The following is an 18,189-nucleotide window of genomic DNA, read 5'->3' as shown; positions in this document are numbered from 1 at the left end:
TTTAGAAGTGCAGACATACCCCAAAAGACCCACAGCTATAATTGCAGCAAAAGGTTGTTCTACTGCATATAGAATCAAGTTGTTAAATACAAAAGCATGCCACACTTTTCCAATTTTTATTTAAAAAAAAAGCTAACTAAAACAATGTGACGTTTCCCATCTACCACAACTTTATGTCAGCAGCTAAATCTTTTTTTTACATCTTTTTATTGTGTTAAATTATAAGATCTCATTGATAAAGGTACAAATATATACTTTCCATTCTGTCTATATTTATTTTTGTGTTTCAGATGTTCCCAGTATATTCAGTGGAGACCAGATTGCCATGCTGGACCCCCATCAGACCCTTTTTGGGGTGAATGAGTCTGGGCAGTGTTGGAACTTGAAGACAGAAGTGAAGGAGATCACAGCGCTGAGTGATCAGTTCGCACCTTACACTGGGATATTTGGGATTTCTGAAAAAACCATCTGGGATGGCAGCTTTCCAGGAACTCTTTTCCGCTTCCCTCTTCGTGTAAAACCTTCCCAGCTCAGTGGGAACATTTACAACAAAGAAAAGGTGTTGGAGCTGTTTGAATCTTTCAAAGCTGATGCAGACACAGTGCTCCTCTTCCTGAAGAGTGTCCAGAAGATCTCATTGCATGTGCGAGAGTGTGATGGTACAGAACGAGTGTTGTTTGAGGTTACAGCGAAAGAGAATCCTGATGATGAACTAGAAAAGCCAAATGCACTGAAGACACTGTGTCAAGCGGTGGACAACTACAGCAATGGGGTTCACAGCTCCATCATCACATGTGTCACCTACCAACTTCACATAGAGACTCAAGATGAAACATCTAAAGAGACTCAGAGGACCACATGGCTGGTTTGTAATGGAGTTGGGGGCAGAGGGATGTGTGCTGAGCTGGACTCTCTGGCAGATGATTTGAAGTTCATGCCAACAATTGGCATTGCCTTGCCTCTAACTGTCATAAACAAGGAGGACAGAGGTGCCACATCTGGTTTCTCAGGACGAGCTTTCTGCTTTCTTCCTCTTCCACCAGGCGAGGAGAGTGAGACAGGGCTTCCGGTTCATGTCAGCGGCTTCTTCGGCCTCACGGACAACCGCAGGAGCATCAAGTGGCGAGAAGTGGACCAGTGGAGGGATCCAGCTGCCTTGTGGAATGAGCTGCTAATAATAACTGTCATCCCTAAGGCTTATTTCACTCTCATAGTGGAGGCTATAAAGAGGATCCAAATAAAAAAGGACCAAGACTTTCCTTTATCCCCAACAGGGACATATAGGGCATGGCCAGACCCTAAACAGGTCAAGCCCCGTTGGACGCCCATTCTCCGGCCGCTCTTTCAGGAACTGCTGCAGCAGCAAGTCATCTATTCCCTCAGTGAGAGCTGGATCGGAGTGGACCAGGCTGCCTTCTCAGAGCTGGACACAGACGATGATATCTCAGAGACAGTGATTAACTACCTCCAAAGCTCAGGGACGCAGGTAGCAAGGGTCCCGGCTGCAGTGGACTTTGTCTTGGCTTGCTACATGACCGATACTACTGAGGTGAAGAAGGTTACTCCATCTTTACTGCGGCAGACCATCAGGAAGTGCAAACACAAAGGTCCCTCACAGGAGAAGCTGCTGTTGCTGGAGTTTGCTCTCAGTGATGCCAATTACAGTGATCTTATAGGACTCGAGCTTCTGCCACTCCAGGATGAGACATTTACATCATTTTCATCTTCTGTCAATGAAAAAGACGCCATTTACATTGCATCTGAAGTGTTCCCGAGGTAAAACTCTACATTCGGGGTTTTAATATGTTTAAATGAGTCAGAGATAGAGGGGCAAAAATTTGTATTTTGTTAGAAATATAAGTAGCAATTTATCTCGCCACAAATTAATTAGTAGTTTTAATTTAATTCTATTTTTTTATTTGTAGAATTTTTACAAGATTCACAAACCATGACAGGTTTTACAGAAAGGTTATAGACTCATTCACTCATTTTACCTTACTCCTGATCCCCCATACACAGTTGAAACTACTGTATTTAAAGACTGACAATAAATCAGACTAATCTTTTAGTATTTGGTAGAACTGCCTTTAAACTTTATGACTTGGACCAAACATGTTGTAACCTTCCACAAGCTTCTTCCAGTAGTTTGCTGGACTTTTGGCCCATTTCTCCTGACAGAGTTGGTGTAACCGAGTCAGGTTTGTAAGCTGCGTTACTCGCATACACCTTTCAGCTCTGCCCACGGATTTTCTATGACTGAAATCACGGCTTTGTGATGGCCACCCCAAAACATTTACTTTGTTGTCCTTAAGCCACTTTGTTACTAATTTAGCAACTAGTGAGGCTCATTTGGACAGCCATATATAGCCAAGTCTTAACCTCCTGACTGATGTCTGAAGACTTGACTTCATTTTTTTTACATAATGCTGTTTCTTCATAATGCCATCTGTTTTGTTAAGTGCACTAGTCCATCCGACGCGATACATACACACAACATGATGTGGCTACACTCGTACTTCAATTGGGAAGGTGTTGCAAATATTTTGATGGCCATTGTGCCGAAAACTCTTACTTTTAACTTACATCACCAGACTATATGACTTGTCTCCAAAAATTAAGGTATTTGTCTCTGAGTGCATTTGCACACTGCATTCTGGTTTTCTTTGTTGCTATTGGAGAAATAGCTTCTGCCCTTCAGAGTGGCCTTTCGACCCTAATATGACTCTCTTACCAGCTCCAGCCAGCATCTTCACAAGATCTTTTGCTTTTGTTTCCTAGGTTCATACACACATTTGAAACAAAACTTGTTAATCTCCGGTACAATATAATGTTTGGAAATTCCCATGATGTTTATGTATGCATATTATTGTTTGAAAAGATGAATGTGGCACCTTCAGGCATCTGGAAATTGTACCAAAGTATAATGCAGACTTGTGGAGGTCCGCAATTCTCTTCCGGATGCCTGATTTCTTTGGATTTGTTTTCATTATGTCAAACGACAAAGCAGTGTGTTTGAGATGTTCCTTAAAATACATACACAGGTGTGCCTCCTGCAAAGCCATGACATCATCATCTGGGATTTTGCAAATTGTTTAAATGCCTAGTAATCTTGGTGTGTGTTGGGTTCGTTGTTCTGGCGTTTACCAACTATGAAAAAATTATGATAATCCTAACTGAGGTACGACAGTAAAGGTTTAATCTGATTTAATGTTAGGCAGTGAGAAAAGACGGTTACATGTGTTCATTGTTTGTATGCACATACAAGCCAGCAAAGACTTTAACTCAACGTTTCAAACTGGTATTAATTACTCCTTTTACTACATTTCACCTACTTTCCTTTGCTTTATTCTTAGGTCTCTCTATCCAGGACTTGAGCATCGATTCTTGCTGGAAACTGTGAAGCCTGCAGTGATGAACAGTTTAAAGAAAGCTACCAAAAGCAGAGGTAGTAAAACATTTCATAATTAATTTTACAAGTCATCTATATTATTTTGATTCATGGCTTTGTACTCAGACTTGGAACATGCTGTGATGACTCAGTGTGATTTATTTGGTTATAGACATGATGTTTATTAGCCGACCTTTATCTTACTCTACAGCTGTGCCAGCCATGTATTAAATGTGGTACACAGCTGGCAGATAATTCTGAAAGAGATGACAGTAAAGGGAACAGAGAGTGGGCATTAGTCATAGAGTAGTTACGGGTATCAAGGTACACTAAAGTTTTACTAATTCAAAACCTATAAGAACAAAGATGTTGCTGGAGTGACAGGAGCCTGTTGTTGCACATTGTCAGTCAGCTTGTTGAAAAAAGGCAGGTTACCCGTACAAATAGCCAGACTAATTAACCAGCTATTATCAGCTTCTTATACTTCTGGTGTTACTGTTAAAGGACAGAACAGCAAAAAGGGATAGGATTCTGTAACATAAGCACTTCAAAACAACTAAATTAGTAGATGTGAAGCAGGTGTCAATTTTTATTTTTGCCATATATTTTCATGAAAATAACAATAAATACTTCTTATTAATATCATTAATATAACTGTAGTAATCTATATGTTACATTACTTTACCAGAAGTAGGAATACTAGATGCTTTTTAATTTTAAATAAAATAATATAAACAATTAAAAAATATATTGTTTTTTTTAGGTTTTGTGTACATTTTGAAAAGTGTTTTTTTTCTCAAGGTTCTGAAGAGTTACAGATCTGTTATATAGACACAAAGCAAAATATAAGGAGAATATTGAGAAATAAGTACAACACTAGGGGGCACACTTACAATTTTCTACCTATTCTAGGCATTTTATATTAAATAACTTGATTATTGTTTGAATTGTGGAATTTTTTATCTTTCTGCTCTCTTTTCTGGTCTAGTCCCTCCATATACACATATAATTTACAAATGGCTTTTGAAGATAATTTTTCTTCCATGATTCCGAGTTATGTTCATCTTTCATTAATTTGTCGCTTAAATTGCAGTGCAACAGTTTCTTTGGGGTTGTTCAGGTAAGTATTACAAAGTCTGCCAAATATCTTTTTATCACTAACCAAAACTAATGTGTGGCTGCAGACTCACAATAATGATGAGGAAAATAAACAATGTACATGTTTAGAGTTTGTAGATATTTTTTTCCTGTCAGAACATCTTCTACTATTAATTAGACCCACTATATTTAGGATTCCTGAATAATTCTGTTCCAGATTTGGCGATTTGCTTTTTATAGGGTGTGTGAACTATTTGCTGCCTGCATATTGAGATACCATAAAACTGACCTCAAGAATAATAGGATGGTGATGCATGACTCACATGCATTAATGAGTCTTTATAAATCTTGTGTATTCATATTTTTACTTAAAATGGGGTTTTATTTTATTTTGAATGTGGTTTTCAAGTGTTGCTTGTTTTTATAAACTAACCAGTCGACTGCGTTAAGAAAAAATACTTAATTAAATTTAGAAAAACAGGATGAGATTATAAGAGGAAAAAACTCAAATTTGCCAATGTTAAATTTTACCAATAGCTAAAAGTTCTCCATCCTTTTATAAGAGCATCAAATCTAACTTAAGCATTATCTAAAGTAATATTTGAGTCTGAATACTACTTTGTTGTCATTTTAACAGGAAGGCCCTGTACTCAGCTACAAGTGTTGAACCCAGAACGATCAGCTCGACTCATCAAGGACATCCTCTCCACAGCCTGGCCAACAAGAGACTTCAGTGTAGAGTGGGAACCTGGAAACAAAGAGCTAAAACATCCCTCAGTTTCTTGGTTAAAAATGGTTTGGAAGCATCTCTATATCAATTTTGCTGATGAGTTAAACACTTTTGAAGACATGCCTTTGATCCCTCTTGTGCCCCTTGAGGAAAGCATGAGCACAGCAAGGCTTCTTCGTCTCAAAACCCCCTCACCCATAATTCACATGGATGATAAAGAGGCACCGGTATCTGAAAGCCTCCTAGAGATCCTGGAAAAACTTGGAGGTGTTGTCATAAAAAAGCTGGACTCGTGTTTGCAGCACCCTCAGCTTAAGTGCTACATCCACCCTTGCTCTCCTAGTATGTTTTTGCAAATCCTGAAAAGACTACCAACACAGCGGTTGTCTAGCCAAGTCTTGTCTTTCTCAGTGGAAGAGAAAACTGTACTCAGAAAATATCTTGCAGGACTGTCCGACATCACGGAGAAGGAAAAACATACATTACTTGATCTACCCATCTTTGAAAAAGTTGGGGGCTGTGTCGAGGGTATCTTAGCATTTACATCAATTAGAGGTTCAAAAGCATTACATCACAGAGCAAAGTATCCACCAGATGTGAAACTGTCAGAAAATCTTGTGGCTTGCCATGATGAGGAATCGATACGTCTCATCAAGATGCTTAACGTAGAACAAGTTAAAACAACAGATTGTCTGAAGATGATTATTCAGGACATCGACAAAGGGTTCTACTCAAAAGATGAAACAACCCAGATCATGCTCTGGGCTCTTAAACATCTGGGATTTTTGAAGAACGAAAACTCATCTGTGATTGGATGGCTGTCTGCTCTTAAATTCATCGAGTTGCCCTGTGGAAGGTCTGTAAAAGCCTCAGATCTTTTTGACCCTGAACTAGAGATTTTACAGCATCTGTTCTACATGGAGGAGAAAACACGGTTTCCCACGAATACATTTACAAAATCTTCTGATATTCTCCATTCACTTCGACAACTGGGGCTTAGAAATGAGGTGCAGCTCAGTGAAAAAGACGCCCTCAAAGTGGCAAAAATTATAGAGGACTTGCAAAGCAGCGGGGAGCCTGAATGGGACCTAATAATCAAAAAGGCAAAAACACTCCTGCAAATTCTTAATAAACAAACCAAATTGATAAAATCAGCAGACATCCAAGCAGCACTGCTTCAACTGAAATGGGTACCTGTCTGTAAAGAAAGACCTTTAACTTACCCAAAATCCCTTGCTTGGGTTGGAGATACTCTCAATATCGGCTCTTTGTCTGAGATGTGTGAGTTATCTCATGCAGTACTTGTGGGATCTTCAGTAGCACTGGTTGAACAGACCTCTGCAGGTTTCAAGAAGGCTTTGAAATTTACAATAGAGCCACATGTGGATCAAGTATTACAGCACTTGAAAGCTGTAAATGACTGGCATAAATCTCAAGCATTCACCACAGAGGATTGGTACCATTTTCAGCAGATTCTGTTTGAGATTTATGGATTTATGCAAGCTCATCTTGAGGATGCGAGGGAAGCCATGAAATCCTTGCCGTTTGATTGGGTGTGGACTGGAAAGACGTTCTCATCACCAGGCCAAACTGTCTTAAAATCCCTTCCTGATCTAGACCTGCAGCCTTACCTCTACTCGCTGCCAAAAACGATGAGAAAATTTCACAAGCTTTTCAAGTTTTGCGGTTCAGTTGAAGAGGTTGTCCCAAACCATGTGTTTGGTGTCATTGCCACAATTCAAAAAAGAAGTGAAGAAGAGATAAGCAAGGGTGAAAGTAAACACAATATTTTGCTCTTGATCAACATCCTCAGATGGCTGTACAACAATCAGATCCCAATGGACACTAATATGCAAGTGCCTATTCTTTGTTACAAGAACTCAAGCAAATTAGCCATGAAACCCATTCACGAATGCACCTATTGTGACATTAAGGTCGACGATTTAAATGACTTACTCGAAGATGCCTCCGAACCTATTATATTGGTCCATGATGACATCCCGATGAAAACAGCTGAGTGGTTGAAGGTGCCATGCTTGAGCACAAGGTTGATCAACCCAGAGAATCTTGGCTTTGAACAATCAGGCCAACAAGAACCTCTAACAGTTAGAATAAAAAATATCTTGGAGGAATATCCATCTGTAGCAGATATTTTTAAGGAGCTCCTCCAAAATGCTGATGATGCCAGTGCAACAGAGTGCAGTTTTCTCATCGACATGAGAAAAAACAATGACATTCGTGAAAATCTCCTTGACCCTGGCATGATCGTTTGCCACGGGCCCTCTCTGTGGTCTTTCAACAATGCTGTATTCACGGACACAGACTTTCTGAACATCACACGGCTCGGTGGATCAGTGAAGAGATGTGAAGCAGACAAAGTTGGCAAGTTTGGCTTGGGTTTTAACTCAGTTTATCATGTCACTGATATCCCCATCATAATGAGCAGGGAGTTCATGATCATGTTCGATCCAAATATCAATCACATCAGCAAACACATCCGAGACAGGTCCAATCCAGGCATCAAAATCAATTGGAGCAAACAGCAAAAGAGGCTGAGAAAATTTCCCAATCAGTTCAAACCTTTCATCAACGTTTTCAACTGTCAGCTGCCTTTAGCTCAAGACTCACCATACAAATACAATGGTACTCTTTTCAGACTTCCATTCAGAACAGAGCAGGAGGCCTCAACCAGTGAAATCAGCAGTCTCTACTACAACACCACAGATATCTATTCCCTGGTTGATGAATTCAGCATATGTGGCCATAGGTTCATTCTCTTCACTCAGCATGTTGGATGTATGGTCTTGAAATACCTGAAATTTGAGGAACCAAACCCGGCAGCAGCACAAGATGTAGTGGCCATCAACAAAAGCGTGTGGTCAAGCAAAACCTCATATGGACCCTTGAGCATCCTAAAATCTGCAGCCAAGGTTATGAAGAAAGTAGCAAGCACCAACAGGGTTCCTGCTGATGTTCCTAAATCTGGCTGCATCATTCGTGTTGTGGTGGAGGAGTTTCACAATGTGTTCAAACGCATTGTGGACCTCCACTCTCCACTGTTCCGAGGTCCAGAGGAAGATCCCAACCAGTACTTTGAGATGGCAGCTAAAGGTGTTCAGTCACGGAGACTGACAGACGAAATGCCCCAAAAGGCAGTCGAGATCACCAACTGGCTCATCTGTTCATGCATGGATGTGAGTGAAGCCCTCAAGTTTTCCCTCAGTGATAGTGGAAAAAGACTTGGACTTGTGCCTTGTGGAGGAGTTGCTGTTCTTCTCTCAGAGGAAGAGAATCGCAAATGGACTGTGAAGACAAATGCAACACCCATCGGAGAGGTGTTTTGTTACTTACCTCTCAGAATCAAAACAGGCCTTCCAGTTCACATTAATGGCTGCTTTGCTGTCACTTCCAACCGCAAAGAGATCTGGAAGACAGACACCAAAGGACAGTGGAACTCTGTGTTCATGAGGCACGTCATCGTCCAGGCCTACTTAGCAGCACTCTCAATGATGCGTTCACTGGCTGAAAGTGGAGAACTGCTTGAGTACAGCTACTATGCAGCATGGCCAGATCCAAGTCAGGTACATGATGACTTTATACTGATCAGCCAGGGCATTTACCAAGAAATAGCCAAAGGTGGTGACAGTGATCAGGCCAAGGTTTTTTCAGATGGAAAAACATGGGTGTCAGTCAAAGATGTCAGATTCCTTGATGACACCTTACTCTGTAGGCCGGATATTGGTCCTGCTGCTTTCAAGATATTCCTAAAATACCTCAAGAAGAGTGGCTCACAAAACCTCTGTGCTGTTGAGCTTCCTGACTGGGTAAAGGAAGGATTTGATGATGCTGGATGCAGAGGGAAGTTAGTGGAAAACACTTTGACAGAGAAGCAGTTCTTTTCAGAAGTATTTTTTCCTCACATTCAGGAAATTGACAAAGAGCTCCGGGATCCCCTGATGCACTATGTTCTTAATGAGAAACTGGAAGATTTTGAATCAATTCTTAGAGTCACTCCTTGTATACCTTGCTCTGGCCCCAAAATGAAACTAGTTTTACCCTCAAAACTTATCCATCCGGAGGGAAGAGTTGCCAAGCTCTACAGTGGTGATGACGGAAGATTTCCTGAAGGAACTTCAAAAGACTATATAAATCCAGTCTGTTTAGTTAAACTAGTGCAGCTGGGCATGGTTAAAGATGATCTGTGCTGGGAGGACCTCACTGAGCGTGCTCATTCTGTCATTGATCTCAATGAAAACGATCACGTAGCTGCATGCTTTCGTAGCAGCATACTACTAAGTCTCATCGACGAGAAACTGAGGATGAGAGATCCAGGAGCAGCTAAGCACTTAGAGAATCTACAAGACATCACGTTCCTTCCGTTTCTGACAAGACCTGCGGGCTTCTCTTTACCATGGCATGGGAACAGTTTCTCCCCAACCACAATCTTCTCTCCTAGAGAGCTCTACACAACTGAACATCAGGACACAGTGTGCCTGATGAAGCCAATTCTAAATGAGAATTCACCATCCTTTAAAGGTTGTGGTGCAATGTCATTGGCTGTGAAAGATGGTCTTGGCCTAATAAGGAAGCCCCCAGTTGAGCTGGTCATCAGTCAATTAAAGGAACTTTCTCAGTCTTTTGATGGTGTCACTTTGTATCAGGAAAATATAACAAATGCCTGTTACAAGTATCTTCATGAGGAAATGCTACAGGATGAAAATGTAAAATGTCAAATAAGTGAAGAACTGAAAGCGTTTAACTCCATTTTGGTGGAGAACACATATGTCAGTCCTTCCAAAGTTGCATTCCACTTGAATTTTGATGCAGCTCCCCATCTTTATCAGCTTCCAAACAAATACAGAAATAGCTGTCGAGAGCTCTTTGAAAACGTTGGTGTGCAGCCCAGCTTCGCCGTTGAAGATTTCTCTGCCGTTCTTGAAACAGTGAGGCAAGAGTGTGGACGAAGGACACTAACAGAGGAAAACTTCCAGTTGTGCCGCAGAATCATTAGTGAAGGAATCTGGAGCTTAATTCGAGATAAAAACCAGGAGTTTTGCCAAGCACATTATGGTGGGATTCTGTTACCGGACTGCAATCTAACACTGCAACCATCAAAATCACTATGTTACAATGATTGCCCTTGGATCAAAGTAAGAGATTCTTCTGTGAAATACTGTCATGCTGACATTCCAAGAGAAGTTGCTGTAAAGCTTGGAGCAATCCCAAAACGTCACAAAGCACTGGAGAGATATGCCTCAAACATCTGCTTCAGTCCGCTGGGCAGTGAGTTTGGACAGAAAGAAAAACTCACAAGCAGGATTAAAAGCATTCTAAATGCCTATCCATCAGTTAAAGAAATGCTAAAAGAGCTGCTTCAAAATGCAGATGATGCCAAAGCCACAGAAATCTACTTTGTATTTGATCCGAGGACACACCCCACAGACAGAATATTTGATGATAAATGGATCCCAATGCAAGGCCCTGCCCTCTGTGTATACAACAATCAACCATTTACAGAGGATGATGTCCGAGGTATTCAGAACCTCGGAAGAGGAACAAAAGAGGCCAATCCAGGCAAAACTGGTCAATATGGCATCGGATTCAACTCTGTATACCATATAACTGACTGCCCGTCGTTTATCTCAAACAATGACATTCTCTGCATCTTTGATCCACATGCACAGTATGCACCAGGGGCTACATCTGTAAGTCCTGGAAGGATGTTCAGAGACTTGGATTCTGACTTCAGATCCCAGTTTTCGGATGTTCTGAATCTGTACTTGGGAGCTCATTTCAAGTTAGAAAGGAGCACAATGTTCAGATTCCCTATCAGATCCACAGAGATGGCAAGGACATCAGAGATCAGTTCTGTTCCTGCATCCGACAGAATGGTGCAAAACCTCCTTGACAAGCTGAAAACAGACGGTGCAGAGCTTCTTATGTTTCTCAACCACATGGAGAAAATATCAGTTTGTGAAATAGATCATGCATCTGGTGAACTAAAAGTGCTCTATTCTGTCACAGCCAAAATAACAGATGGTGATCGACTGAAACGCAAACAATTTCATGCCTCTGTCATTGACAGTGTGACCAAAAAGAAGCAGCTTGCTTCTATTCCAGTGCAACAGATAACCTACTCAATGGACATAGAGGACACTGATGGAAATATGACCTCATGGATGATTTGCAACAGATCTGGCTTCCCGGACATTGAAAATGTCTCCAAAAGTGTGGTTTCGGCACACAAAAATGAAGATATAACTCTGTTTCCACGTGGAGGTGTGGCAGCATGTGTAAGCCACAACTACAAAAAACCACACAGAGCCTTCTGCTTCTTGCCCCTTTCACTGGAGACTGGCTTGCCTTTTCATGTCAATGGACATTTTGCCCTAGACTCAGCTAGAAGAAACCTATGGAGAGATGACAATGGAGTAGGGGTAAGGAGTGACTGGAATAACAATTTGATGACATCTCTTATAGCCCCTGCATATGTTGAACTGCTGATACAGCTGAAGCGTCGATACTTTCCAGGTCCTGATCCAACCATGACTATCGTACAAGGAACACCTCTACATGTTGTTAAAGACACACTGCGGAAATTCCTTTTTTTCTTCCCAGCTAACAGGCTTGACATTCAGGCAGACTGGTATTGCTTGGTTAAAGCAGTATACAACAACATCCATGCTGATCTAAAGCGCTTGCTTCCTGTCGTCAGAGCAGCCCACATGGACAACTCCGAAATGCACTCTGTAATTTACATTTCATGGGTGAATACATCCATTGCAAACAAAGGCAGAGCCTTCTTTGACAACTTGCTTCAGGATGAGCTTCAACACTTGAAAACCACAGAGTACAACATAACATCAAGGAAGTCTGTGGCTGAAAATATCTACAGGCTGAAAACCTTGCTTCTTGACATCGGTTTCAACTTGGTTCACAGCTGCGATGAAACGACAAACCTCTACCTCTGTCTGGAAGATGCAGGGATTCCAGTCACTTATGTTACACCAAGTGATGTTCGCCACTTTTTGCACACTTTCTCGTCACCTGACACATCTTGCCATGTTGGAAAACTCCCCTGTCGCCTCCCACAGTCTACCTTCAAGTTGGTTCATAACCTGAAGCTCCTAGTTGACTACTGTTTCAAAGAGATAGAAGTGGATGAGGTCAAAATTGATGGCCTGCCTTTGTTGATAACAATGGACAATATGCTTCAAGTGTTTGACTCTAAGAGATCAAAGTTTCTGACAAGTCACCATGAACTCATATCGTCTAGGAAAGATATGTTTATGAATACATTGTACATGAGGTACAGCAACATTCTATTGAAAGCAGGAGTTTCAAAACCCTTTGACATCAGCAGCTTTAGTGACCTGCTGGGGTCTGTTCTACCAAGAGAGTATCGAACAAAGATCCCTGTAAAATGGAAAGATACCTTTCCAAGTGAATCCTGGCTAAAGAATGTGTGGAGCTTCATCAGTGAGAATGTTGCTGTTAAGGAAGATCAGACGGACATCAAACCCAGCTTTGAAACAGTGCTTGACATCCTGAAAGACTGGGCTTTACTACCCGGAATCAAATTCATGGCTAGAGAGAGGCTTGTCGTCCCAGATCATGATGCACTCCTACCTTTAAGCCTGATAAACATTGCCATATTTCCACAGGGCCAAAATGACAAAGTATTTCACACCCTGATGAAAGCAGGATGCATCCAGCTTGCAGTGAACAAAATCTGCGTCAAAGAGAATCAAATCTTGCCTTTTCTAGTACAACACACAGCCAACATTGAAAATCCATCAAGCATTCTGAAAGCTCTGGAGTACATGATTCAGACATCTGCATTCAAAACAGCAAACCTGACTGACAAGGACTTTGAGGCTCTTCTGTTGTATTTTAACTGCAACTTACCTAACCTTTCTCAACAAGACGCACATACCCTGAAACTGCTCCCATGTTTTAAGTCAGTTAATGGGAAATTCATCAGTATTGCAAACTATGGCACAAACTATGTCCTTGAAAAAAACATACCAAGTACAGATATTGACAAATGGGCTCAGACACCTTCATTTGCAATTCTTGCGGACAGTCCACAGCTTAAGGAGCTGTATGTCTTTCTTGGCTGCATGTCAATCGATGACCTTGAAATCTACCTTCATCATCTCCTGCCAAAGTTTGACAGCCTCTCCTATGAAGCCAAAGTCGAACACATAGTCTATTTGAAGGAGAGACTTATGTCAATGGAAGAAGCTTGCAAAACAAAGGATCAGCTGTATGAGAAATTAGAGGGGCTGTTGTTCATTCACGACTACTCAAACAGACTCAGATCAGCCAAATTTTTCTATGATCAGACCGTGAAGGTGTTTGAAGTTATGTTACCTGCAAAATCTTTCATACCAAGTGACTTTTTTAAGAAGGTAGAGCAAGTGACAAAACCTAAGAATGGTGCACTGTCGCTGACTTCATGGATAACCTTTCTGAGAAATATTGGTCTGAAGCAGGAGGTCTCACAGCAACAAGTTCTCCAGTTTGCAAAAGAAGTCAGCATCAAAGCCCAAACTGAAAGTTGGACCAAAGAAAAAGTTCAAACAGTTGTTGATGTACATTTGAACCATATCTTTAATGAAAGGACAGACCTCTTTCAGGGTACCTTTCTAAAGGAGCTGTCAATGATACCCTTTTTGTGCCCTGAAAGAGCTCCCAAAGAACTCATCAAACTTCATACTCAGTATCAAGAGATGAGTGGCACACTTCCTCTGATTCGTTTCAGTGGATCTCAAGTAAACCCAAAGTTCAAACAAACAGATATTATACACTTGCTGTGGACATCCTGTCCAATACTACCTGAGAAAGCAACTCCTTCAAGCATAAAGGAACAAGATGAGAGTGCTCTCAGTGGGCAGGAACAGCTTGACCAAGTGCTGAACATGTTGGGTGTCAACTTGGACCCACCTCTGGAGAAAGTGATAAGCAACTGCAAGAACATCTGCAACATATCCAACCCAGATGATGAAATGGTAAAAACGAGGAACAAAGTTTTGAGGTCCACATATGAATTCCTCAGTGCAGACAAACGAGATTTCCGTTACCTGCTCCGTGGGGTGGCATTCATCATGGTTGAAGATGGCTGGAAATTACTGAAACCTGAGGAAGTGGTTATAAATTTAGACAATGAATCTGACTTCAAGCCCTACTTGTATAAATTACCTTTGGAACTTGGCACCTTTCATCAACTGTTCAAGCTTCTCGGCACAGAGGATGTTGTGTCAACTAAACAATACGTTGAGGTGCTGTGGAGAATTTACAGGAGTTCAGAGGGAAAGCAGCTTGACCCAAATGAAATGAGAACTGTGAAAAGGGTGGTCTCAGGATTGTTAAAGTCCCTTCACAATGATCCTGTGGAAATTCGCAAAGATCTTGACAGTCTCAGAGATTTGATATTTTACCTTCCAAGCCATGATGGGAGACTTGCAAAATCCAATACTCTAGTGTTTGATGATGCCCCGCACTACAAAAGCAGAATTCAGGGTAATGTTGGGGTTCAGATGCTTGTGGACATGAGTCAGTGTTATCTGGGGAAAGACCATGCTTTCCATACAAAGCTTATCATGCTACTGCCACAGAAACTAAGACCTAGACTATTAAGCAGCATTCTAGAGGAACAGCTCGATGAGGATTCTCCGAATATTTGTCAGTTTGGAGCTCTTTGCTCGCTGCAAGGGCGACTTCAACTGTTGCTATCCTCAGAGCAGTTCATCACTGGTTTGATCCGGATAATGAAACATGAGAACGACAATGCATACCTTGTGAATGAAGAAAAAGCAATACGTCTGTGCAAAGCACTTTGTGAGGGACTGAAAGTGTCCTGTTTTGAAAAACTGCAGACTACTTTAAGAGTGAAAGGATGCAGTCCCATCCCACACAGTCGCAGTGAAACACTTGCTTTCTTGAAGAGGTATGGGATATCTGTTATTCACCTCTACATTCAGCATTCAGACAGTAAAGACATAAACTTTCTTCTGGCACTAGCAATGACACTGAAGTCTGCTACAGACAATTTGATCTCTGACACATCCTATCTGATTGCCATGCTGGGCTGCAATGACATCTACAGAATCACAGAGAAACTGGACAATCTCGGTGTCAAGTATGACTCAACAGAGCCCTCAAAACTTGAGCTACCCCTTCCTGGAACCCCAATACCTGCTGAGATACACCACACACTGCTCATGGATCCAATGAATGTATTCTATCCAGGAGAATATGTAGGCTACCTTGTTGACTCAGAGGGTGGAGATATATATGGGACATATCAGCCCACCTATACATATGCCATAATCGTTCAAGAAGTAGAAAGAGAGGAGGAAGAAAGCACAGGTTTCCTTGGAAAATGCTTCCAGATTGATATTGGTTACAGTGAGTACAAAATAGTCAGTTCCCTTGACTTGTACAAGTTTTCAAGACAAGACGAAAGCACCCATATCCGAGATACTAATGCCCCACAAACCCCTACAAGCCCAGAGAGTCGATCATCTGGCCTACGAATGATGCCTCCTCTCTTTCCTGGGAAAGAAAACCTCAGACCGTCTCCTCAGAAACAGTCTCCCAAAAAGATAAAGCTTCACGCATTACCTGAGATTCTGAAAGAGGTGACCTTAGTCGTTGGACAAGCCTGGAAGCTTCCGGAGACAGAGAGAAAAAAGATAATACGTCGATTGTATCTCAAGTGGCATCCTGACAAAAATGCTGAGAATCTGGACATTGCCACAGAAGTGTTCAAGCACCTGCAAAATGAGATCAGTCGGATGGAGAAACAGTCTGTGGCTGACCACCGAAATGCAGATAGAACTTCCAGGAGAACATTCTCCACATCATCAACCCGTTTCCAATCAGAGAAGTTCTCATTTCAAAGGTTTTATTCGTCATGGAACCAGGAAGCAACCAGTCACAAGTCAGAAAGACAACAGTTCAGAGAACATTACACTAACTATGCAGGGTCCTCACAGTCCCACCGTTTCTTTGTACCTCCAACCTTCAAGACAGTTGGAAATCCTGTGGAGGCCCGCAGGTGGCTGAGGCAGGCCAGAGCAAACTACTCCGCTGCTCGCAACGATCTACATAAAAATGCTAATGAGTGGGTTTGTTTCAAATGCTACTTAGCCACAAAGCTTGCCCTGATAGCGGCTGACTACGCAGTCAGAGGCAAGTCTGACAAAGATGTTAAGCCAACTGCTCTCGCTCAGAAAGTGGAGGAGTACAGCTCCCAGTTGAAAGGCCTTGCTAGCGATGTTCAGATCTTGGAAGGGTATGGGGTGGACAGCCTGAGAACCCGCTACCCCGATCTCCTGCCTTTCCCACAGATCCCCAATGACAGATACACGTCTGAGGTGGCAATGAGGGTGATGGAATGTACCGCAAGGATTATCATAAAGCTTGAAACATTTGTGCAGCACAAAATATAAAACTATTGCTCTAGAGTTTGCATTTATTTTCAGTGGAATCAAAAACTCATATGGCTGCATGCAAAACAGATCACAAAGAATCCACTGGCAGCTTCTGCTACATATGCAGTTTCAATTTGTGAAAGTGGGACAGTGGCCCATGCACAGAAAATAAATACATTGCTCCCATAACCTGTTGGCCCATACATGTGCATAGGTTGTACATAGCTATGCTCAGCAATATGTTTTGTTTACCAAAGTCCCCTCCCTGACTATATTTGGTCTGTGTTAGATTTAAAAATATGCAGCTTTTTTACTTTATCTTTTATATAAACAAAATAATATATTTTCATGCTACAGAAAACAAATTGAGTGTACTTAAAGGAAGCGCTTATCAGAAAGTATATATACTCTGTTAAATATATTGACTGCTCTCATACAGCGTGTCCTTCTTTCAAAAGATCAACAAGTCCAGAAAATACAATCATGTTTGTAAATGTTCAGTTTTTGTACTTTCCAGGTTGTTTTCATATAATTTCTGTAAAAGCTGTACATTAGGCATGTAACATAGCCAGTCACTTGTTTATGGACTAAGCACTTTTTTGAAGCTCACCTGCATTTTCACTCATGTAGCGTAGGTGCTCTGGGCAACTCGGGAGAATCTAACTGTGAAAAGAAACATTTATATTAATTGAAACAGTAACCATAGTTTTTTTTTTTAACCAGTGATATATTTTGCATCATCTGGACTTCATGTACTTCTTTTCAAAGCTCAGAGCAAACATCTGAACACTTTAATGCTGTGTGAAAGAGCCATATAAATTTGGTGTTATGATGTGGGCCCAAATGCAACATGTAACATCAACTAGTTCACAACATTGTCCATATATTTTTGTGATGAGAATTGTTCTGGTTTAAATGACATTACAGCACCAGTTTGCTGTGCTTGTGTGTATTTAAAGCTTTACCAATCTGATTTGATTTTGATTTTACAAATATGATCATACTGACCACATACTTTGTAAGTCTTTGCAATGAAATAAGACCTAAAATGTGCTTCTTGTCATCTGTTGCCTTATTTCATCTCAACCTTCAGGTAACTGGTGAGATCATCTCACTGAATGACTATCGTACATGCTGATGTGCACTATGCCACATTGAGGCCTAATAAATTCCCCTTAAATAAACGTGTCTTCCTGTGTTGAGATAAGGCATATTCTACACAGCAGTGAACATATTTTACAGAGGTTTTAAGCCCCTTCTTTAAATTTTGCTTCCAAGCCACTAGACTGTTTTTCTTCCAGATCAAGTTTTCTCCTGACTTTCTGAAGGTCCTGTAAATTTTTCTTTGAACTTCTGACTCATTTTTTGTTCAGTTCTTGTACCTGAAGTTTGCAAGGACTCAATGACTGTATAATGTGCACTGCTTTAAAAATAAGAGAAAGTGAATAAGCAAAAGGCAAGATGAAGTGCTAGATTCTAGAAAAAACTGCATCACCTTGCAAAAGTATTCAAAAGTATATAAATTTTTTTAA

The 18,189-nt window shown here is 41.1% G+C and overlaps 1 protein-coding gene across 1 annotated transcript in view; it reads left to right on the top strand.

Annotated features, from left to right (window-relative positions):
- Window positions 1-17,710, top strand: part of sacs (sacsin molecular chaperone) — a 30,227-nt gene extending 12,517 nt beyond the window's left edge. Inside the window, exons 7-9 of the mRNA XM_047390964.1 lie at window positions 291-1,776; window positions 3,354-3,445; window positions 5,124-17,710. Of these exons, the coding sequence (XP_047246920.1) occupies window positions 291-1,776; window positions 3,354-3,445; window positions 5,124-16,675 (13,130 nt within the window). The 3' untranslated portion in view covers window positions 16,676-17,710. The remainder of the gene's footprint in view (window positions 1-290; window positions 1,777-3,353; window positions 3,446-5,123) is intronic.
- The last annotated feature ends 479 nt before the right edge of the window (window positions 17,711-18,189 follow it).

Source organism: Girardinichthys multiradiatus, chromosome 18, assembly GCF_021462225.1.
Source record: "Girardinichthys multiradiatus isolate DD_20200921_A chromosome 18, DD_fGirMul_XY1, whole genome shotgun sequence".
Classification (NCBI taxonomy): Eukaryota; Metazoa; Chordata; class Actinopteri; order Cyprinodontiformes; family Goodeidae; genus Girardinichthys; species Girardinichthys multiradiatus.
The sequence above is the reverse complement of the archived record's forward strand: the minus strand, read 5'-3'. Positions and strand labels throughout refer to the sequence as shown.